At 56.2% G+C, this 23,754-nt stretch overlaps 1 protein-coding gene across 3 annotated transcripts in view; it reads left to right on the top strand.

Moving 5' to 3' along the window:
* Glis1 (GLIS family zinc finger 1) overlaps positions 1-23,473 on the top strand; it is a 195,954-nt gene extending 172,481 nt beyond the window's left edge. For 2 of the 3 annotated variants that reach the window (XM_078026295.1, XM_040288699.2), the window contains exons 5-11: positions 2,902-3,063; positions 7,617-7,727; positions 11,191-11,323; positions 16,820-16,976; positions 19,959-20,137; positions 20,609-20,797; positions 22,983-23,473. In XM_078026295.1, the coding sequence (XP_077882421.1) occupies positions 2,902-3,063; positions 7,617-7,727; positions 11,191-11,323; positions 16,820-16,976; positions 19,959-20,137; positions 20,609-20,797; positions 22,983-23,140 (1,089 nt within the window). In that variant the 3' untranslated portion in view covers positions 23,141-23,473. The remainder of the gene's footprint in view (positions 1-2,901; positions 3,064-7,616; positions 7,728-11,190; positions 11,324-16,819; positions 16,977-19,958; positions 20,138-20,608; positions 20,798-22,982) is intronic. The other variant, XM_078026296.1, reaches the window with a different exon arrangement.
* The last annotated feature ends 281 nt before the right edge of the window (positions 23,474-23,754 follow it).

Here is a 23,754-nt window from a genome sequence, read left to right as displayed (position 1 = left end):
GCTCAGGGGTGTTGTGGGGACAGTGTGGGGGGCAGGTAGGAGACTTCTCCTTGGAAGTGACACTTGAGCACCAGGCACATGCTTGCTCAGTAAGTGAAGGAAGGAAAGGCCTCCAGGCCTAGGGAGCTGCTGGAGCCAAGGCCTGCAGAATGGGGATCCCTGACAGGTTCAGAGGCAGTCACGACCCTGTGGCCGACACGGAGTGGGGGAGTGTGTGTGTGTGTAGATGGGAGAGGCAGCTGGGGCCATGTTGGAGGACGTGAAAACCAAGCTGAGAATCCTGTATTTTTTGAAAAATGTATGAATTCATTTGTCAGGGAGTTGGAAGGGAAGGCATCCCAGGAGGGGCCCAGTCTGAATAAAGGCAGGGGGTGGAAGTGAGTGTGCAGAGATGGAGGGTTGGCCCAGACAGGGGTGTCCAAACCCCTCTGGGAAGATGATATACTGATCTCCAGAGTCTGGTGGACTCTGCTGAAGTCAAGAAAAATCACGCAGCTCAGAGGAGTTATTGCCTTCTGCTGTCCAGGTCCCCTCCCGCACAGGCCAGGGAGGAACAAAGCGATGAGCCTGCTGCCAGGAGGAAGCCCCGCTCTCCAGCCCAGCTTCTTCCTCCTCATTTGATGAACTTGGCAGAAGGCCAGAGCAGGGGGCCACTGGTGGCCCATCCTGCCCACTCGGGATTTTCTTCAGGTTTCAATGCACGGGACAGGCATGACACCTGGAAGGGGAGCCCCTTCTAAACCCAGCTGTGAGCGGCTTGCCCCAATAGAGTGAGGCCTGTACTTGTAACCGGGCCTTCAAAGGCTCATTGTCTCTGGTCATTTATCCTCGTGTCTGTCCAGGGGGTTCTGTCCTAGCCTATGCTCTATGCGCTGCCTCTCCCCTGCATTGGGCCTTGGTGGCTTTCATCTATAATTGCTGTCACTTATCTGTCTCTTCTTCCATCCACACCTGTCACCAGCAGCCAAAGGGGGCTTCCTAGAACACACACCTGAACCTGTCCACAGTGTGCTTCCCGTGTGGGCGCCCTCCTCCTCGGCATCTTGGTTCCCCAGCGCAGGCTAGGGCCAGTTTACCTAAATGAACAGCCCTTCCCCCAATGACTGGGTTTCAGAACTGCTCTGGGTTGGGGGTGCTCACCCCCCAGGGCCAAGGAGATAAGCCAGGTAGCCACAAGGTCTGACTTCTGCCCTCAGTCCTTTCCTGGCATCACCTGCTAACTTGATACCTTTAAAGTTGGTGAGAGAGAGAAAAAAAAATGGGTGCCCAGTGCAGAGAAGAGGGAAGTCAGGGTTCCAAATGTGGATGCACACTCTGGACACTGTCATCCTCCTCTTCTCCCTGCAGACGAGCCCCAGAGAGAGGGAGTGGAAGAGCAGGCCTGTGGGAACTCTAGCCCTCCCAGGACAGCTCCCCATTTCACCCCAGGCCCCTGGTGCAGAGGGCAGGAGTCACATATGTCCTTATCTGGATCAGGTCCTCACAGTTGGAAGGTCAACCCTGGACCTGAAGCATGAAGCCAGTGGCTTGGCAGAGGGATCCCGCCTCTGGCCCCTTCCTCCTCTAGGGTCACCCTCCCACCTGCCCCTGGGAAGACACCAGGCATAACAGAGCCACCTAGACTTTGGCATCAGACTTGGCCTGTGTCCTGTCTTTGCCCTGTCACAGCCCTGTGACTTGGGCAGGTCCCTTTACTAAGGTCTCTGAAATGGGGACATTGGTGCCACATACTGCACATACCACACCTGGATGCAAGAGGTGCCAGCCACTGCTGACTCCCACCCCATCCACCCTCATGGCCAGAGCATCAGCCCAGCTGGAACAGGCCCAGGCAGCAGAGAGCAGCAGGAGGGGGCAGCCAGTCACACCAAAGGGTTGGGGGTCTGCTGCTCACACTGGCCAGCACTCGAGCTAGACTTCAAAGGTAGAATGGGTGTTTGTGGGATGGCCATGAGAGAGGACATTCCTTGCAGAGTGACTTGCATGAACAGACTGGAATTTCCTGGCCTGTGCCTGGCTCCTGACATCCTAAAATGTGGGGTGGATACCAAGAGAGGCAGGAGGGTGGGCAGCTGTGTGAAGAGGGGTGGAGGAGGCAGGGGGAGTTAGATGTTAGGGGACCCTGACAAGAGAAGGCAGTGGGCAGGGGATGCAGGGACAGGCGCCAGGGCTGCAAGGGGGGTGGGGGCTGGCAGAGGCCCCAAGCTGCTTTCCTCAGCCTCCACCATATGGCCCCTCTGCACACTGTATACATGCCCCATCCGGGAATGTGACACAACTGTTCTGTGCCCACTAATGCCCACTGCCAAGCACAGGGCCTGGTATGTGGTGGGCACAGGACAGCGAAACAGCCAGATGATAAATCAAAGCCACTTCAGTGTACAAATGTGCTTATTAGTCGTACATCAGTTGGCATCAGGGCTGCGCTCCAGATGGACAGGCTGCTCGACACTCAGTGGCCTAGCCCTGGGGGCTCCTGTCATCCCTGATGGTGGCCACATGGCCTCAAGTTTGGAGACAAGGAAACACAGCACAGGGGAGTCCAGGCCACTGCCCAAGCCCTCCCTGGCACGGTGCCCCTCAAATTGAGGCCTGGACCTCCACATTCTATGCGAAGATGTGCGCCCACCCTAGTCCTCACAGAGTCCCTGTTAAGGGCTGTGGCACAGTCAGTGCCCATGGCATTGGGAAGGGTCTTCTCAGTCCAGAGCAGAAAGCACTTCCTTCCTGAGCCCCATTGGTATATTTCTAAGCCAGGATTCCCTCCTCTGGGGCCCTAAGCACCTCTGTAGAGCTGAACCAGAGCTCCTGGGGGCTTGGGCAGGACAGACAGACTTGAAGGGGTGCTGCTGCTGGGCAGGGTGGGGGGCCCCCAGGGCTAAGAGCATGCCTCTCCTGCAGTTTGAAGGCTGCAGCAAAGCCTTCTCGCGCCTGGAGAACCTCAAGATCCACCTGAGGAGCCACACGGGTGAGAAGCCGTACCTGTGTCAGCACCCCGGCTGTCAGAAGGCGTTCAGCAACTCTAGCGACCGCGCCAAGCACCAGCGCACCCACCTCGACACGGTAGGCCTGAGGGGGAAGGCCGCGGGTAGGGGGCTGCACACAGGCCACCCCCACAACTTGTCTAGTGCAGAACCCCTGCTCTTGTCCTTTGGCCCTGTTGACAGGTGGAGCAGGGTAATTTTCTGGCAGGGGTCTGGGGTGTCCTGTGCATTATGGGATGTTTAGCATTATCCCTGTCTAGAGATTTTCTATCTCCCAATTGTGATAAAAATATCTGTGGACATTGCCAGTTGTCCCTCAAGGGGAGTGTAAACTGGCAAACTCAAAAGGGTTCACAAGTTGGGACGCCCTGATTTGGCCTATGGGTACCAGCCCAGGCCCCAGCATCCTTGCGTATCTGGGCCCCCTTCCTCCCATCCTCTCTTGGGGGCCCGTCGCCACACCTGGAGGAAGCCACTTTCTGCTCTTCCCACCCCATCCTGGGGATGGGCAGAGGTGCTCCAGGGCCACCTTTTGAGCCTTGAGGACTGTAGGTGGAGCTGAGGGGGCAGCATGAGAGTCTAGGCTTCAGCCACAGTGACCTGGCCTCCAGAGGCCCGGGTCTTTCCACCTGTCTTGATTGTGCCAGGCAGAGTAAACCCGCAGCTATATCCCAAGGTTGGTCCCTGTCCTCCCCAGAGACCTCAGCCCTTAACAGACACGGATTCTGAAACAGTCCCATGCTGACCTTGCTGTCGGGTCCTTAGCCCATTTGTCAAAGGAAGGAAGCAAGCTCAGGGTCAGTCCTATGCATGGTCACACAGCTGGACAGTGGCAGAGCTGACTCAGATCCAGGCCTTGAGACAGCCTTATTGGCTGGGGGCACATGCTCTGGGAGGACCCCAGCTGCCATGCACCTCAGGAAACTGGGTTCTTCAGCCAAACTCCAAAGCTGGGCCCCAGGCCTGCTTCTCTGCTCCTTCTGCAGATTTGGGGGAGCTCTGTGGCGGGCCAGGCCAGCCTGTTCCATACACATAAGGAAACAGGTTCAGGAGGGCAACTAAGCTTTCAGGCTAAGTTGGTGGCCATGAAACAGCAGAGGCCAGAGTGGAAGGAATACCAATAGGCCCCTCATCCAACTTTTTATTTTATAGCTGGGAAAATGGACCCAGAAAGGGAAGAGGGGACAGGAACTCATTGGGCCAGGCCACACCCTCCACAGTGTGTGTGCGTCTTTCTCTCTCATACATACACAGAGTTCAATCCTTGTGACAACTGAAGGGTGGGGCCATTATCCCCCTTTTGTAAACCAAGAAACAGACTGGAAGAGATCGAGTCACTTCTCTGCCACAGCAGGCCAGGGGCAGAGCTGGGTTACACCCAGGGAAGTCCAGTGCGTTTTGCTGGAAAAAGCTGACATGGCAGCACCCTGGAGGGGTAGAGCTGAGCAGAGGGGACAGAGTAGCAATGAGCAACCCCATCCCCAACCGAAAGCTGACCCCCACCATGGTCCAGTCTTCACTATCAAAGGCTACGCTGGGACCTGAAGTGAGAAATGATTCTAACAAATCCCCTGCCCCTTGGTTACTTCTCATCCATGGCACCCTGGCCTAGGTCCTGAGGGGTATTGTTTGTGCCTCAGGATCCCTAGTTATGTCCCCCAGAGGTCTCAAGGCAGTACCAAATCTCTGACCCCTCCCTACCTCCCAGTAACCTACCTACCCTGATTTAGCTCCTTCCTCCTTCCTTAAATTTCTTGGACCTAGCCCCAAAGCAACAGGCTTCTGACCCCAAATTGGTATGCAAGCAGAGCTCCAAGAGCTAGGTCATGTCAGCGCAGAATGAGCCACTGGCTTGTCTCAGGCCTTCATCTCCCCAAGAGGCCCCCGGAAGGCTGGGAGGTGCAGCCACCAAGCCCAGTACCCCACTTGCACTCAGCTCCCTGCATAGAGACCCATGCACCTCCCCAGGTGCTGTTATCTCAGCACCCACCCTCAGCATCCCAGTGGGCCAGGCCTATGCAAGGCGGACCTTGCTTTTCAGAAGGGACCCAGCCAGTCCCTAGCTCCTCTTAGCATTGGAGAATATGGGTGTCCTCCACAGGCAAGAAATTTTCTCCAGAATGGACAGAACCAGGCCTGGGTTCTGGTCCCAGAGGTCTAAGGAAAGCTATCTCACCTCTCTGGGCTTATTTCCTCAAAGGTAAAATACCTGCCTCTTGAGAAGAGGTAGAGAGAGGCCTGCAGGTGGTCTGTACAGCCCTTCCTTCCCTGCTGTGTTACTAACCCACTAAATATGGGCCACATTCTGCCATGCCCCAGGCATCCAGCGTGGGTTTGAGTTTTGGTTGCCATAGATCGCCTGTGTGGATGTGAATAAGCTGCTGTCCTGCTCTAGACCTCAGTTTTCCCATTAGCAAAACGGGTGGGATGGTAATCTCTCCTTTGCCCACTTCACTGGACCACTCATGCCTGCAGACCGAAGGTGTCCTGGCCACATGCACTCTGGCTGTGAGGTCTGGTGTATCATGTGGGCCTCCATTTCTTCCTCCACAAAGTGGGACTCAGAGGAGACCATGGATGGCCAGTGCATAGCAAAGTGCCTGTACCCAGAGAGCAGCCCAGAACAGAGGGCTTGGTGAGCTACCGTGGTCCATCGCACACATGCCGAGAGGCAGCCTTGCAATTAACAGGAATACAGCGGCCCTGGCTTTGGAGCCTGTGTGGGGACTCTAGGCCTGGGTTTGGCTGCTGGCTTGGGATAGCCATAGGGTTTCCTGAGAGCTCACAGGGGAGCTGAGCCTGAGGAATGTTCTAGACACGTCAAGCCCTGGAAAAATAAACATGGAGATGGGCCCTGCTGCCCTGTTTCCAGGAGAGTGTGCCTGTTACATCACGCTCTGTTTGACAAAGTGTGTGGATTTGTATCAGTATCCCCAAGGGACAGGGGCTGGCTCAGGGGCAGGGCAGGGCAGCGCCCATGGGGACAAGGGGAAGAGAGAGAAAGGGAATGTGTGCGTTGGGATGGGGTCAGGGCCTGTGAGAGAGAGACCATAGGTGTTGGGGACGAGGTCAGGGCTAGGAAGTGAGGGTTGAGGGGGGCCATGCGTGACCTACGGTGGGTGGTCCGAGCAGGGCTCCCCTCTCCTGCCTTCCTGTTGGCCTTGGCAAGCTTCTCACTGCTGTCTCTCTCTTTTTGCTCTCCTCCATTCATTAACCTGGCGACCTCTGCGGCAGCTCCAAGGTAGGGTCGTCTCTTTCTGCTTCCCCTCCCTGTGAGGTCCCTGGGCCGTGGCACCTCTCCCACCGCCCCTCACTCTGGCAGGGGCAGAGTTGCCTTGAGGTTTGGGGACGTGTGGTATGTTTGTCAGGGCACAGAGGTCCCCGGGACTTGTGCCGAGAGGTAGAACGCTCTCACACTCTCTCCTGTCCCTGCAGGCCCAGGTCAGGGGGTTTCCGGGGATCAGAACCACTCAACATGTTCAAGACTGGAAGCCTCTCGAACTTCAAGCCCCAATAGCAGCCAGAATCCCCAAGCAGGGTCTTATGGAAGCCCCTGGGGAGATGTCAGCTAGAGCCATGAGTCCCCAGCCCTGGTTTTACTGGGATTTGGGATCCAGTGTCCCTCTTCTGCACCAGAAGAGGGACCCTCTGATTCAGTGTCCCTCTGAACAGACCCAGCAGCCCAGGGTGGACAGCACTGCTGCCCAAAGCTTGGGCCTGTGGAGGGAGCAGGGTTCAAGGACAGATTAGAGAGAGGGGAAAGGTGGGTGGGGCACGGGATAGGGTGGGGACAGGAGAAGGGGTGAAGACAGGAGAGGGACCCTGGTCTCAAAAGGGCATAAGTGCCAGGTGAGGGTCTGTGTTCTAAGCACCGTGGAGCCACTGTGGGGTTTACAGCAGGCACGGCTGGCTTTGTAAGGAAGGGGGATGGGAAACCTGGGGACATGGCAGATCCTGGGGCAGGAGTCCTCTCTTGTCTTCCAGGTGAGCAGTGGGGGCAGGACTGGCCCACTCCCCACACACGGGGAATGGCCCCAGCTCTCGTGTGCTCTCGGAGGCCAGCACCCTTGGACCACCTGTAGCTGTTATGGGGAGGACCTGGGTAGCTTGGTCTGTTGGAACTCACCTGCATGCTCCCCACTGCTAGCTGGGTGACCTGGGAAGATCCTTCGGCCTTTATGCTCCCTCTTCAACTATCGAGAGGGGCAGGATAGTGAAGGGCTTGCTTGAAAGGGCAAGGCTGGCCAGGCTGGCCCTGTGCTGCCCCTCTCCTCTGTGGGCAGCATCTTGGAGAGGGCTCCTGTTGGCTCACTGCTTTGTTGCAGCTGCGCGATTCAAAGGGTGCACCTTTGTCAGAGCAGTGCCCCCGCCAAGAACCCATAGATTTCAGTTGTCCCTATTTTGCAGAGGAGAAAAGTGAGGCCCCACAAGAGAAGTCCCAGCATGGTGGGAGAAGGAGACAGAGTCCTTCCTTCACTCTTGGGCCAGGCACCTTTGCACACCTGAGGTCCATAACCTGCCCTGCACCCCGTCCTCCTCCCACAGTAGGTCACCCAGAAGGACCCTGGCCCTCAGGGTCATTCACTGACCTCTGAGGTCACTCACTGACTCTATGTCCCTCTAATGTTACAGAAGCCATATGCCTGTCAGATCCCCGGCTGCTCCAAGCGCTACACGGATCCCAGCTCCCTCCGCAAGCATGTGAAAGCCCACTCAGCCAAAGAGCAGCAGGTGCGGAAGAAGGTAAGGTGGCCTCTGAGCCAGCCCCACTCTGCAGATGCACTGCTTCTTACTGCCAGGCCAGCATCAGGCCAGGCACCCACACTGCCTGTGTGTGCTCACCATTGAGTGCCACTCCCCATCTGTCTGTCCATCTGCCTCCCACCTGAGCCAATAGGACTTCACCTGCCCAGGCTGCCCCCAACCCTCGCCCTGTTACCTTCTCCCTACGGCTCCTCAGTGAGCATCTGACATCTGTCCTTGTGCTGGACACTGAGGATGCAAAACAAAAGGCACAGTCCCCAGGATGACTCAGTGCAGCATGATACAGATGACAGCAGGGTGTGAGAGTGGTCAGGGGCCTGGACAAGGGGGCCCCTGCCTGTCTGCATGGGAGCAGGAGGCTACAGGAGGCAGTGGTCAGGGGTGGACTCTGAAGCCACCTGCATGCTCCCTGCTGCTAGCTGGGTGACCCTGGGAAGGTCCTTCAGCCTTGGTGCTCCCTGTTCTTCAACTGTCGAGAGGGGCAGGACAGTGAAGGGCTTGCTTGAAAGGGCACCAGTGGGGACTGAAGAAGAGCACAGAGGACTGAGAGGGGGCACAGAAGCTTGGAAAGGAAGCTGGCGTGTGTGTCCTTCTTTCCAAGGCAAGAGTGAGCACGGGGATGGGAAGAAAAGTGCTCCCCAGAGTGACCAGAGCTCGATGGCTGTGGCATGTGTGGGGCCCTTGGGCACTTGTCTGGCCCGGGCTGGGCAGCATGGTAAGGAGGAGGGGAAGTGATCCAGGGTACCTACCGTAGGATCAAGGCTGTGCCCAGGAGACTGGGCTCTGTCCAGAGCACAGTTGAAGCAAGAGGCTCTTGAGAAGAGAAGGGACATATCACCTGAGAGACACCTCTGGGCTGTGTATAAAATGAGCTGGGGGTGGAGGGAGGGAATTCCAAGGCCAAGAGCAAGAGAAATGGTAGAAGTCGGTCTGGGGAGAGTGAGGAGGGGCTAGGCTGGGCAGTGGAGCAGTAGGTACCCAGGACAAGACTTGGGCAATGGCATGGGTGGAGATGCCCCTTCATCAAGAAAGAGAACCTAGGGGCCAGGTTTGCAGAAGGAAGTGAGCAGTGGGTCCTGTGTTGGACCAGGGAGGGGTGTGAGCTTCTGAGGAAGCCAGGCCAGGGCGGAAAAGCCAGGGTGGGAGGTGGCAGAGCCTCCTGGGCTGCCATAGTTAGTCTTGGTGAAGAGGATTGCAGAGACCACCCGTATGACAGGAGAGTGAGGGGAAAGAGCGTATTAACTTGTTCAACTCAATATAGGGAACCTGCATCAGGCTCCAAACACTGTCCCAGGAACCACAGATCATAGCTGCCACTGGAACTGCCAAGGCCTTCTGGGTGCAGAGATGGCGTAGACAGGGTTGGGATGCTGGGAATGAGTGGGCTTCATGATGGGCAGGAATAGAGAGGCTCAGGATCTAGGGCTCTACCCTGTAGGCAATGGGGAGCCATTGGAAGTGGTAGAATGGGAAGGAATAGACATAGTCAGAGAAGGGGCTGAACTTCAGGGCGGTTGCCTCCATGGCTCAGGCACTGTACCTACTGCCTCATATACTGCATCTCATTTAGTCCTCCTGTGACCCTAGAAGTGGACACTATTCCCATTTTAGAGATGGAAACTGAGGCTGAGAGGAAGTTAACAAACCAGCCCAGAATCACACAGCCCAGAAGTAACAGGGCCAGGGTTCTATCCCAGACCTGTCTGTAGAACCTGAGTGCTCAGCACTACTTTCAAGTGGAAGTCTCTGAGTAGGAACAAGAAATGGCCCAGGTTTCAGCAGGCTGGGGCTCCCGGTCAGGAAGGCTCCTGTCCCAAGTGGACCAGTGCCCAAGGACAGGAATCCTGCCCTGGTTTTCCCAGGCTCCATACTTGGCTCCCCCTGAGCCCTTAGGGACTTAGGGCCGCAGATCTGCAAACTTCCCAACAATAAGCCTCCATTAGGAGCCACGGGATGATGAATCTTTCTGGGTAAAGCGACCCTTGTATTATGACAACTCCTTGGCAGCCCTGCTGCATTTCAGAGAGAATTAGAAATGCTTTTCTTCCTTAATTCTCCTCTCCCGCTGTTCCTAATCCCATCGACATTGCGGTCTGCAGGAACATGCCTTGGCCTCTTTTGCCAGAAACTTCATTTACATGGAAAACAGCTGCTGGGTCAGGGAGCTGGGAGCCTGCGTGCGTTGGGCCTGACGTGCCTCCCTCAGGCTGGTGTCGACCTTCAGCCTAGGAGGGTGGACACATCCTTGGAGACTCGCTCTCAGCCCCTGCCGGGGACATGGGTCAAGGCTCTCCCCTGCTCTGGGACTGTTTTGTCCTGGGTCAAGGGAGTGTTCCGATAAGTCAGTCCACAGGCCTCGGGCTCTACAGCCCAGCTCAGGGTTCCATCCCATGCACATGCTGCCACTCATCATCCAGGGTCCCCAGGGTACCCCCCATCCCCATTCTGGCTCCTCTGGAGAGATGGAGATGTTCCGAAATGACTGTCCTTGGGAACAGCCAAAGGCTGTTGGGCAGAGCTTGGCTTGGATTACCGGGTGCAGCCCAGTCCAGGCTTACTTTTAGCCAGGTCCCTTCGTCCATATACCAATCCCTTATGCCTGCTGTCATGTGACCACATGGGGCCCAAGTAGCTGGAACAGAGCCAGCCCCACACACCTGCTTCACAAAGCCTCCTTCACCATACCCATCACCTCTGCTCCTGTGGCAGGCGGAGGCGGAGCATAGTCATTGCTGCAAATCACAAGCAGGGTAGGCGAGACCCGGAGAGTCTAGGTTACTTATCCAGTGTACGCAAGAAGTAAGAGGTGCAACTGGATCTGAACCCAGCTCTTCTGTGCCTAGCACTGGACCGTCCACTGCCTCTTGTACAGAGGAGAGGCATGGTGGGGCAGATGCGGCATGCCTGCCGTGCTTTCCTCCCACTGCCTCAGTGCGCACACCGTGTGTGCTACTTACCTCCAACTGACCTCAGAAGGCCGATGGCTGCTCTTGGCTGTCCATCTAGCTTTGTGCTGAGGCCATACCACATGGCTGCTCCCAGCCAGAGACTGCGTGCAGCCCTCAGGGATCAAAGGTCACAAGCAGCCCCCTCCCAAGAGATACAGGACCCCTAACTCCCAGTCAAGAAGGCTTCCCCCTCCTGCCCTGGATCAGTGGGTCAGGGGGCATTCCCAGCCCCCCTGACCATGCCCCCTTTCTGTCACACGTGCACTTGCCCTCAAAATCCTGGTGTATCGAATCCCATCTTGGCAACTACTGCTTAAGGACCCAGGAATAACACAGTCCTCACATTGTACATCATCACCTCGTGTCATAGATGAGGAAACTGAGGTTCAGGGAGGAGAAGGGGCTTACCCTGGGCTGCCGACCTGCTTCTAAAACAAGGGGAGCTGGTGGACAGGTGGTCTGCCTCTAACGCCCCCTCTCTGCTTGCTCCCAAGCTGAACGCAGGCCCTAATGCCGAGGCCGATGTCCTGAGCGAGTGTCTGGCCCTGCACCAGCTTCACACGTCCACACAGCTGGCTGCCAGTGACGGGAAGGGCAGTCGAGCCCTGGGCCAGGAGCTGCTCCCAGGTAAGTGTGCAGGGAGGTGGGGCCGGGGGCTGAGCATTCCATAGAGCAGGGATGCTCCCTGGGCCCTGGGCCACAGGGCTGAGACCTGTCACAGGGCGCCCACTCCTCTGGACTTGATTGCCTCCTACCCACCCTCTGGCTCCCGACCTTCAACCCATCTTCTCCTCCAGCTCATTTCACTAGGCAGATGCCCCTCCATACCCTTCCATGGCTCCCACTGCCCATAGGGAAATCCTGTGCTTCTCAGCCTGGCCTCACCAGGCCTGGGAGCTCTTGGAGTCCTCTTGTCTCAACCTTGGCACTTTGGATCCAATTTCCTGAATATTTTGCTCCTTTTAACTCTGAAGAACCCCACCTTTGCTGGCCTCCCCTCCCCTTTCTTTACTAAGGGGGCTCCTGCTCTACCCATAGGACCCACCTCCTGCCCACTCCTCCAGGAAGCCTTCCTCTGGGTTGCCTGCTGCTCCAGTGCTGAGCACTCTGGGATGTCACTGTTTCCCGTCTGTCAACCTATCATACTGACTGTGAGCTCCTCTGGGGCAGACTAGGGTCCTCCTCACCACAGAGTCACCAGCACCCCAGGCTGGGGGTATATGCAGCACTGCCCCAAACATTGTGAAGAGAGGTTGTGGCCCTAGGTCTAAGATCCAGGAAGAACCACCCATTTTAGCCAAGCATGGAGGTGCACACTTGTATTCCCAGCAGTGATCAAGATTTCAAAGCCAGCCTCAGCAACATAGTGAGGCCCTAAGCAACTTGGCAAGACCCCGTCTCTAAATAAAATATAAAAAGGGCTGGAGATATGGGCCAGAGGTTAAATACTCCTGGGTTCAATCCCCAGTACTAAAACAACAACAACAACAACAACAAAACATTTTGCACTGGCCATGGCCTGAAGGCCTGTTTCATTCCCAGCACAGCTCCTGCTTCAGAAGAGAAATCTAGGGCTGGGGTCGTGGCTCAGTGGTGGAGCTTACCTAGCATGTGTGAGGCACTGGGGCAGACTAGGGTCCTCAGCACCACAAAAAAAAAAAAAAAAAAAAAAAAAAAACAAACAAGTATTATATTCATCTACAATTTTAAAATATTTTAAAATCAAAGAAGAAGAAAAGAAATCCCAGGCTCCCAGAGGGTGGGCAACTAGGCCAAAACCTACTACCAGCTCATCATTAAACTCTGGCCCAGAAATGGGGCTTCCTGAGCCCCGGACCCTGCAGGCCCACTGGGCCTGACACCCAAAGCCTCTGGTTTGGCCAAGGCAGCCTGGCTATCCTTCCAGCAGCTGCCGGCTATGGGGCAGGTTGTAGGCCACGGCAGGAATTCCTGGCCCTGTGGCTTGGGAATCCAGCCCAGATGAGGCAGCATGGTCTTTGGATTCCAGCTGATAGTTCCTGCACTCTGCCCCTGAGTCTCCAAAGAAATCTCGGCATTAGAGAGAAAGCTGTGTCCGCCCTCTGGGATTTCTTGAATTACTCTAAACCATTTGAAACATTTTTAAAAATTTTCTCATTCTTCTTCCTCTCAACGTTGAAGGAGCAACAGATTTTAAGATATGTCAAAACCTTCCCCAAAATCCTTGGGGAAGCAGGTTTTCACCCTTTCTTCAGGTGGACCCTCAGGAAAGGGCCCACTCCCTCCCCTCCAGCTAGGGCCCCTCTACCATGGCTGCTGCTCACAGGGTCAGAGTTCCCAAATGGCAGGGCTGAAAGAACCACACGCAGGACCAGCCCATGGATGAGGACACACGGGCCAGCACCCAACAGCCGGTTGGGACTGCTTGGAGCTCAAGTTGGGGATTCCTGGGCTATCCCAGACTCCATGGGAAAGGGCACTAATACCACCAACGGCTGTCCCAGGGTGAAGGTCCTGCAGCTCCAGCATTCCTACCTTGGGAGGATCTGGACTGGGCAGAAGGACTAACCAGGGCCATCCAGAAGAGAGTGGCGGGTCCAGATCCGAGGGCTATTTGTTTTCCCAGATGAGCGCAGAGCTGTCCTTAGGGAGAGGGCTTCGGGCAGCAGTCATCATCTCTGGGGCACCTTCTTGGGTTGGTCCCTTGACAACACCATCTCACTTGATGCCCAGCTGTCACCCATGCCACAGATGAGCAGCAAAGTCCACCAAAGGCAGTGTCACAGGGAGAAGGACCTTAGGCTAATGCCAGCCTGCTGGGACCTGCTGCTCTGACCTGAGACAGCGAGGAAGTGATACTTTCCTCCCTGCTTTGTGCCTCAGTTTCCTTCCCAAACCTGCTGAGAACACCCATCAGGAGCGGCAGAGGGCCTGGGCCTGTGCATGTCAACTACAACCCTTGCCACTTGGAAGGCCCCAGCCTGCCTGCTGGGAAGTGACAGAGGCAGGGCTGAGCCAGGCCCTGAACCTGAGGCTGTGCTTTTACCTGAAAGTCTAGTGCCCTGCTGCCAACACTACCTCGATGCCATACTGAGCACCTACTGTACACTGCCCCTGTGCTGGTCCCTGACCTTCAGCTGTTTCCATCACATTGAGGATGGGGAAGGAACAGTCAGGCAAACCCAGGGGCCCTAGATTCCCAGATTCATCCTACAGGTTCTTCTGCAGGCCACATAGTAGATGGCTGAGGCACAGCTGGGAGCAGATGTTAGGGCCAGCAATTAGGCATACCTGCCTGATGATTGACAGTGCCTCTCTACAGCCTGATGAGGAGTGTTTGCAGGGAGGCTTCTTGGGTTCTCGCTCTTGCTGATTATAGGAAGCTCCTGCAAGTAGGAGACCCTCAGGAGCTTACCTGGCAGGTCTGTCTTCAGACTCACAGTGCCATGATAGGCAGGGAGGATGTGGGTGAGAAGCATGAGGTCACATGGCTGGGGAGAGGGAGCAGGACTATCGGGACTCCAGGCCTTCCCAGCTGACAGGCCCCAAATTGGTTCAAGATGGTAGGCAAGGAGGGGCTGAGGGAGTGGCGAGGGAGAGCCCTGTGCCAGGCTCCCTCTAGAGATCCCCTCAGTGCCTTCCTGTGTGAGCTGGCAGTGATGTGGCCCTAGCAGGGAGGGCACCTGATAGATGGAGAGACAGGCAGTGCCTCCCATGAGAACAGAGATCCCCAAGGTGGAGGGGCCTGTGGCTGAGAGCTGGAGGGTGCTCGGGACCCACCCCGACCCCAGAGTCTCACAGCTAGCTGGAAGCCTGAGCCAGAGCTGTGGCCCCTAGCTGGACATCGAGCCTGAGACAAAGCCACTGCTATTTCCTGGGCCAGCCTCAATTTTGGACTTTCTTTCCATATGGCCTAGGAGGCAGGCCTGAGTAACTGCCCACCGTGCGGCTTTGGGCCAATCATGCATCTTGTTAAGATTACTTTCTTCATCTCAAAAATGGATCATATTATCTCCCCTGTCGACAGTTTGAAGATGATTAGGCCACCTATGTGGAGAGTGAACTTGGCACACACACGTTCATGAGCAGGACGTGACTCTTGTCTCAGAGGAGACTTTCGCCCAGCTCAGCCCAGCCACAGATGCCTGCCAGAGACAGACTGAGGTCTCCAGGCCAGCGCTACGTTGTCCAGCAGTTCCAACACAGACCGTAAGGGGGCGCATTCTCTCCGCTGGCTACAGTCTATTTCTTGCCCCCTGCAGTCCCTGCCAAGCCCAGTTCCCTGCAGCAGCCTCTGGAGTTGCAGGCCCAGGTCAGGAGATCCAGCCTGGGATGTGCTAGTCTTGGAACCGCAAATAACTGACAAGTAAACTGTACCCCATCCTTGAAGGAACCTGTCTTCTCAGATTGTTTCTTATTGCCCGATAAAGACCAATGGGTCTAGATGCACAATGGCCAGAGTGACATTCAAGAGGTCACACCTGGCCATGAGAGGGGGCACTGACCAGGTGGAGTAGATGCTGCACTGGTGTAGCCCAGACCACAGCTGCTGGGGCCACCAAGTCCCCCCAAGGTTATCACCTTGATGCATTGATTTCAGGGAAGATGCCACTTTCTGTTCAAATAAAAACCTGGCTAGATTGAAGAGAGAAGGCAAAATTGGCCTCATTTTTTTTTCCAGATAAAATAGGGAGCATCAAAAACTTGGCAGTCCTTGCTGTGTGCCCCCTCAGGCTTCTATCCCAGAGGAAGGGTTCCTCAGTGAAGGCAGTTAGAGAATGCTGGCCTCGATAGTTCTAAAACTCTCAACCTGGGCCAGCCTCAATTTTGGACTTTCTTTCCATATGGACCAATACCTGACTGATCTAATGTCCCCCATTGATTTATTAGCCCACCTTCTTAACAAGGGGGAGAGATGGTAAAAGGTGGGATCGCCCTGTGTCTTCTTTTTTTTTTTCTTTTTTTTTATTGGTTGTTCAAAACATTACATAGTTCTTGATATATCATATTTCACACTTTGATTCAAGTGGGTTATGAACTCCCATTTTTACCCCGTATACAGATTGCAGAATCACATCAGTTACACTTTCACTGATTTACATATTGCCATACTAGTGTCTGTTGTATTCTGTTGCCTTTCCTATCCTCTACTATTCCCCCTCCCCTCCCCTCCCCTCCCCTCCCCTCCCCTCCCCTCCCCTCTTCTCTCTCTACCCCCTCTACTGTAACTCATTTCTCCCCCTTGTATTATTTTCCCCTTTCCCCTCACTTCCTCTTGTATATAATTTTGTATAACCCTGAGGGTCTCCTTCCATTTCCATGCAATTTCCCTTCTCTTTCCCTTTCCCTCCCACCTCTCATCCCTGTTTAATGTTGGTCTTCTTCTCTTGCTCTTCTTCCCTACTCTGTTCTTAGTTATTCTCCTTATATCAAAGAAGACATAGGGATAGAATCTGAGGCTAGAACACAGCTGACTTCTCAGTTGGGACCCTTAGGCAGTGTACAGTCTGAACAACCACCCATGGCAGCTCCTCTCAGAGGTCTCCCAGGCCAGCTGGGGTGATCATCTTTTCTTCACAACCTTTCACAGGCACACCTCTGAGAATGGATAGCTCACTCTACCCAAAGGCACTCCATTACCCTGCAGCACCCTTGCCTATCAGAAGGGACCACCAAGCCCCGAGAACTGGTTCCTGCTTCTCTCGAAGTTCTTTTTGTTCCATGTCCCCATCAGGGGAAATTCAGAGCAATCTCTGCTTCTCCGGATGGCCCCATAGAGGTCTGCGGGGGCCTGCTCCATACAAGCCCCTACCCCAACACACACACACACACACACACACACACACACACACACACACACACACACACACAGGGTCTGAACACCCTGTGCTTCTCACAATCCCTTGCCAGCCCTCTTCTGCCATCAGAATTGTCCCCAGCTGGACACAGCCTTTTGGCCAGGGCCTAAATCAAACAGAGTGGGGTCATCACCTTCCTTGTCTAGCACCTATACTTCCTCTAATACAACCTTACTCATTTCCCTTCTTGTCGTCTTCTCTATAAGTAGGCACGCGGTGCCTGGGCCATCCACAGCCATCTCTAGGGGTGGCCAAAGCCCAGTGATATTTGCTTGGTTCCCCACAGGTGTGTATCCTGGCTCCATTGCCCCTCATAATGGACTTGTTCCAGGCATCCTGCCCCCCACACATGATGTCCCTTCCAGGCACCACCCATTGGACGTCACCACCAGTTCACACCATCATCTGTCCCCTCTACCCACAGCTGACAGTACCAGGGATGGGTACGTACACCATACCAGTTCTCCTTAGGGGACATGAGTGGGCAGCAGGCATCCTGCGCTGCCTGGGCGTTCTGAGTGATGGGGTAGCTTGCATCTATGAAGCACTTACTGCATGCTCTGCTCTGTCTCACACTGTCTGGGCACCTTCATTCTTGCCTCCCAGTGACCCTGTGAGGCAGATGGCATTGGTCCCTGACTTCTGGGGGTCCCAGGAAGATTCTGTGCCCCCACCTGTCTTCTGTCACCCCAGGCCTCCCTGGGAGCCTCGCCAGGCTTCTCTGTGCTCCTCGTGTTGGATGAGTGGACTCAACTTCCCGGGCCCCCTGCAGGCATGCTGGCCTGGGCATCTCTGGCCACTGCAGCTGTGAACACAGCCCGGCCTGCAGGTCACTGCAGAGGGGGTCGCTCTCCCTGCGTTCAATGTGGTTTTCACAGTGACCACTGATTACCTGGCAGTGTGTTCCTTGCTGACCCTGACACTGCTGAAGTCTGTTGGGCTTGTGCGGAGTACAGAGAGGCTGAGGCCCTGCCATTGTTGTTTGCCATAGCAGTGACTTGATTTGTCACCCAAGGCCTGGCCCCAGCAGCACCTTCCTCCCCACGGCTGTAGCCTTCGCCTTGGCCAGTATGTGCCTGGGACCAGCCTGGCTTCACCACCCACTGACCTTAACTGGGCTCCTTCTCCCGTTCATCATCCATTCCTCTGTGTTCCGTTATTGAGTGCCACTGGATTGGCCCTGGGCCCAGTCTGGGACCATCAATCACAATGAGTGGGAGGAGGAGCAGGGGGAGGACAGGCCTGCAGAGACTGGCCATACAGGGCAGGTGCACCAAGGGAGGAATCCCCCAGGGGAATCCAGTGGGCTGGGGCTAGGGGAGAGCATCAGGGAAGGCTGCCTGGAGGAGGCAGTGCTAAGCCAGGCTTTCAGGTAGAAGGCAGGGTTGTGTGGTGGACAGGTGGCAAAGGAGGGAGAGCATGGCGTGCTGCCATTGTGTGGGGTGCCAAGTGTGGGGAGAGGTCACCAGGGCCAGGCCATGAGGCCCGTAATGGGGCTGTGTCCTGAAAGGTGTTGAGCAGTGATGTGGTCAGGTTTGGGAGGAGAATGTGCCTTGCCCATAGCAGGAGGCTGGACCATGGTGGGATGGGATGCAGCATGGCAGCCTGAGCCGGGCTGATCTAGACAGGGGAAGGGACACCAGAAGGCAACAGTGCACAGGACAGCAGAAGTCAGGAAACCTGGCTGGGCAGAGAGGGGGGCGCATCAGAGAGGAGTCCAGAGTGGGCAGAGCAGACCGCAGAGCGTCAGGATCTGTGGGAGATTGTGGTGGAGCGCGAGCAAACAGCCACGAAGAGGCAGCCTGTTGGGGTACAAAGGGCGACCCAGAAAACGGAGCCCTCCCTGAGGCTCAGTGTCTTCCTCTAGAAACCTTCCTGTAGGAACACGGTGACGGTCAGCTGCACATGCCTGACGTTTTACGTGTCACCTGGTATAGGTAGCTTTGACAGGAACCCCCTGCCCCCCACCAGCTTAGGCCACCTGCTCACTCTTCAGCTGGCCCCAAACATCTTCAGCCCCATGGCTCAGGCCAGTGCCCTCTGCTCTGCCTCATTCTCACCTGCCTGCCACTGCGTGGGTGCCGTCAAGAATCTCTGCAGCCAGAGGCAGGGTGGTGACGAGACCAGATTCTGTCTGCCTGCAGAACGGCCAGGAGTCACCCCCCAGCCAGGTGCCCCAGCTCTCAGTTTAGCATGGGGGGAGGGCCCTGTGCCCCTCGCCAGCCCCAGGCTCGGCCTGAATGGGTTCCTTTTTCAACCCCTGAGAAGAGAGTGGGGGAAGGGACTCGGCCTCCCTTTCCTGCCAAAGTCAACAGGGAACGGCCACTCAAGGCTCCCCAGTGGTTTTCTGGGACGTTTAAATAGCTTGACAGAATTATCTGATTCACTCAAAAATATGCTAAGAGGGCCTGACTTCATGACCAAATGTATTTACCCTGGCTCAGAGAAGACGCCAAATAGGGTGGATTTTTCCTGGTCCTGGGCGAGGTATGAGCCCTTGCTCTGCCAGGCCAGCCAGAGTTCATGTTCAGGTCCCTAGGTTCCAACCGAAGCCAAGCATCTGATGGTGGATGCATTGGCATGACTCAGAAGGGGGCTCCAGGTGACCTCTTCTCCTTCGGGAGTTCAGGTGGAGCGGCTTAGCCTCTGCCCACATGTCTGCTGCGGGTGGAGTGGGGCTTTGTCTGACTTTACTGACTGTGAAGGTGACAAATGTGCGCTTGGCAGGTCGCACAGGAAAACAAACCTGGAGAAGGCTGGAGCTTGCCCGCTGGAGCTGGCCACTCTTGGGCAGTGCTGTTCACCACGATCTAGAAACCTGTTTGCCAGAGTTATCAGTTGTTTGCCATGTGAGACCCTGTTCTGGACAGCAAGGACCCAAAGGGCAGAGAGCTGGGCCTCTCCACAGGCACTGCCAGGACAGAGCTGGGCCACAAGTGCCCAGATGGGATGCAGACCACACAACAACCACAGGATAGCTGGAGGATGCTCTCGGGGCTGACCTGCCTCTGCCTGTCCCTGCCCTGCCTTCAGTGATGGACCCCAGATGCATGATGGCAGCACAATGGAGGGGCAGGGACAGTAGGATTCCCAGCTGGAGGGAGCAGAGTGTGACCAAGCACAGCTTCAGACATAGAGCTCCATCCCCAGCCTCTCTCCATATCACAGTCCTACTTTCCTTGGAGGGCAGATCTGTCCCAATAAAACCTCATATCGCAGAGAATGCGTGAGGGTAACAAGGTCACCTGGAGCCATGACACTGAGTTTGCAGTCTACGTTAATGCAGGTGTCCAACAAACCCAAACAAGAAAATGGAGACTGAGTTCCACTTTCTCACCGCATGTGGCTGTAAGCCAGGGGCTCCCGTGGCCGTGCCTCTGTCCCCTGAGCCTCCTGCTGACGTCCCTCCTCTCTGTGCTCTACAGGTTGGGGCCCAGCCTCCTCTCACCCATGGTCAGCCCTCTAAAGGGGCTTGGCCCACCACCGCTGCCACCGTCCTCCCAGAGCCAGTCTCCGGGTGGCCAGCCCTTCTCCACGCTCCCCAGCAAGCCGTCCTACCCACCCTTCCAGAGCCCTCCACCCCCGCCCCTGCCCAGCCCACAAGGTAAGCCCTGGCCTGGCCCTCCGCACCCACGCCCATTCCTGGGGGACCCAAGAGCAGTGACACACTGTCCCTGGGAAGCCGATGGGCACTTCAGAAATGACAGGCCAGCCACTGAGGTCCATGCTGGGCAGAGATGAAAGATGGGTGACCTAGAATGCCCAGTCAGGGTACTTTCTGGAGGAAACTGGTTCTGAAAGTGAGGAGTGTGCTCCGTCCCCCAGCAAGGAAGGGCTTTTCCAGAAAGAGAACAGCATGGACAGTGCTGGGGGGTGGGCGAGGCCTGGGTGCCATTTGGGGACAAATGACACCCCACCTCCCTACCCCACAGGGCAGAGCTGGGAACAGCCCAGGGCTCCCAGCACCTTCCCTGCCCCACACCCCCTTCTCTCCCTTACACCACGATGCTCAGAGAGGACAGCATGGCTGTGCGACGGGCCCTCCCGGCCTGACCTTGTCCCTTTGTTAATGCAGCCCTGCCACATCCCTCCACAGGCTACCAGGGAAGTTTCCACTCCATCCAAAATTGCTTCCCCTATGGCGACTGCTACCGGACCACAGAGCCTGCAGCCAGTGGGGACGGACTGGCCGGGGAGGCCCACGGTTTTAACCCCCTGCGGCCCAATGGCTACCCCAGCCTCAGTGCGCCTTTACCTGCCTCAGGTGAGCCCTGCTTGCGAGCCTTCCTCCCCTGAGCACCCACCAAGGTTCAGCTTTAGGCACATTGTCCTGGGACAGTCCTGTGCAACAAGGTCATCCCCACTTATGACTCAGAGCCTCCCCACAGGAAGGTAGTCAGACCCGGGCCCTGCAGAACTGGGCTTTGCACTGCATGACTGGAGAGGTCAGTGTTCCTTCCAGAAACTCCCAGCTTACGTGTGTCTAGACTCAGGGGTTTCTGAAGACACAGAGAAGAATTAGACTCTTGGCCTAACCAATGCTTTATATTGATTGAGTACCTACTGTGTGCCTGGTATAGCTGTGGACCCTGCAAGTAGAGCTGGGAATGAGACGAACACTGATTCCCATTTAGCAGGCACAGAAACCTGGGCTTGTACTTGTCCTCAGGCTGCTTCTGACTCTCCTGCAGGGCCCTGGGATCCAGAAGTGGGAGGGCCCACCTCCCCATCCCTGGCTTGTGTGGAGAAGCCAGTGAGAGGGGAGGGCTCCAGGTGGCCCACTGTGGACTCAGGCCCAGAGCAGCAAGACAGGCCTGGTCAGGGTGGGAGCTTCAGCTAGGTGGAGTGGAACCTCCCTGAAGCCCCAGGTGCAGATCTAGCTGGAGGCTCCAACACAGGGGAAGCTGAGAGCCTGCCTCAGAGGGTTATTGGGCAGTCCCGAGTACCTGCAGCCAGGAGTAGAGGGATAAGGACATAGAAACAAGCACCGCGGCCACATCTGTGCATGGGTCCACCTGTGCATGCTGACACAGCTGCTCCTGCGTCTGTAGTCTTCCGATGTTGTGGGGCTTGCGTGGGCATGTGTGGTGTGCATGTGTGTGTTGGGCTCTCAAGGGAGCTTCTTGGTATAAGGAGCTCCCGGGACATGCGCCTTCCTGTCTGTCATGTGTCCTCAGGTTCTCCTGTGCCCATGGTCATGCACCAGTCAGCATGCATGTTACCCACCCCATGACTCACATCTGTGTCCACAGGCTTGGGTGTACATGTGTGTGCATCAGCATGTTTGAGCTGGTTTGTGAGTCTGAGTACAGCGTAGGTAGACCTGTAGGTGGATGCCCACCTTGCACAGACCTGTGTGGCATGTGGTTTGCAGGGGGCTATATGTTCTGTGTTTGTGGGCATGTGGATTGGTGTGTGATCAGGCACCAGCACTGTGCCCAGCACTGCTGGCCCTCACCATCCTGTCCAGCTGGACCAGGATCCCAGGCCTGAAATCAGCAGCTCTGAGGGAAACAGGAGCAGCCAGGTGGGGGGTCTTTGGACCTCCCCTCCTCCCAGAACCCATCCCAGGCCCTGCTCAGTGCCTTAACTGCCAGCTGCCTGACCACTCTGTCAGGACAAAAATGGATTCAGTCTGAACAAGCTGGAGGGACCGTATGGCCTCCGAATAGTTCAGCCTGAGCCCATTTAGAGATGGGAAGACTGAGGTTCAGTTGTAGGCCACACAAATTTGTGACAGCAGCTCTGAGGCAGGGCCCTTAGGGAGGAACTGCATAAGATGACCCTTCCAAGTCCAGGGCTTCTGAGTTCTAAACACCCCACCCGCAAAGACAACATGACCAGTGGAAGGGCCAGGAGTCTCTGGAGCCAGATGGACCTGGATTCGAGTCCCAGTTTCCCCATTTACTAGCAGGTGACTTTAGACAAATGTCTTACCTGCTCTGAGCCCATCTCCTCAGCTACAGAATGGAACAGCAAATCCCCTCTAGTGGGGTTGCTGTGAAGTTTAAGTGAGATGATGTTTAATCAGCACTTAGAGCCCAATAAATGTGGTTCCGTTTGGGGGGCTTCTTCAGGCTGGTAGGGAGGAAACTTAAAGGGAAGAGGTGAGCCAAGCCCTGCCAGGAGGGGACCACCCTGGGGTTAGACCATTGGTTCTCACACCACCAACTGTCCTCCCGCCCGACTTGTGCTCCATGGCACAGCACTGGGGGATGGGCCACCGCAAGCCAGCCGGGCTTGTCTCCCCAGCTGCCTGGGCTCCCTGGATATGCAAGGCTAGGACGCCCCCTAGCCCCTCTCAGGTGCCCGCTGCCCCACCTGGCCGCGCTCCACAGGGAGACCTGCAAGGACCGCTGCTGAGCAGGCTGGTGGGGCTGGAGCTGGACACACGACAGGGCACAGCCTCTGCCAGCCTCCAGCTCTGACCCTCTGCTGCCCGCCCTCAGGCTATGAGGCCCTGGCTGAGGCCCCATGCCCCACAGCGCTGCCACTGCAGCCATCTGAAGACGTGGTGCCCAGCGGCCCTGAGGACTGTGGCTTCTTCCCCAATGGGGCCTTCGACCACTGCCTGAGTCACATCCCTTCCATCTACACGGACACCTGAAGAAGGCCCCGCCGCCATTCCGCAGATGCTGCTGCTTCCGCCTGCCGTGGTCTGCCACCCTCCCTGCCCCAGGCCAGAGCAGCCAGGTGCCCACGCAGGTGCTGGGTGCTATGGCAGCCACCCAGCGCCCCCCATGGGGGTGCTGTCTGGGCTCAGAGGTGCCCACCAAGGGTCATGGCCCTGTGACAGTCCCTGGATTGTGTCTTCCTGTTTCTCCTACGGTTTTGAAATCACAGACCTCGTGTATATAAAGTGTACAGACTTATTTCCCATTACCATGCCAGTTTTATATTTTTGGTTTTACAAGAAAAACATTAAAAACTGGAAACAAGACTTGGGGTCTGATTCTGTTCTGTGATTCAGCTTAGAAGTCCTGACCAGGAGAACCTGACGGGAGTATGGAACAGAGAGCTGGGTGCAAACCACCTCGGGCCTGGGCAGCTGTGGAGCTGGGAGCCAGTGTCAGCTGTCCCCTATCACATCATCCCAGGACAACACTGCCAGGCAGGGTTATTTCCAGAAACAGGTGAGCAAACAGACCAAGAGAGGTTCAGTGACCAGCCCGGCCCCAGCTCTGTCCTATCCAGCCCCCTGCTGGCAGTGCCACTCAGCTG

This window comes from Ictidomys tridecemlineatus, chromosome 11 (assembly GCF_052094955.1).
Source record: "Ictidomys tridecemlineatus isolate mIctTri1 chromosome 11, mIctTri1.hap1, whole genome shotgun sequence".
NCBI lineage: Eukaryota > Metazoa > Chordata > Mammalia > Rodentia > Sciuridae > Ictidomys > Ictidomys tridecemlineatus.
The sequence above is the reverse complement of the archived record's forward strand: the minus strand, read 5'-3'. Positions and strand labels throughout refer to the sequence as shown.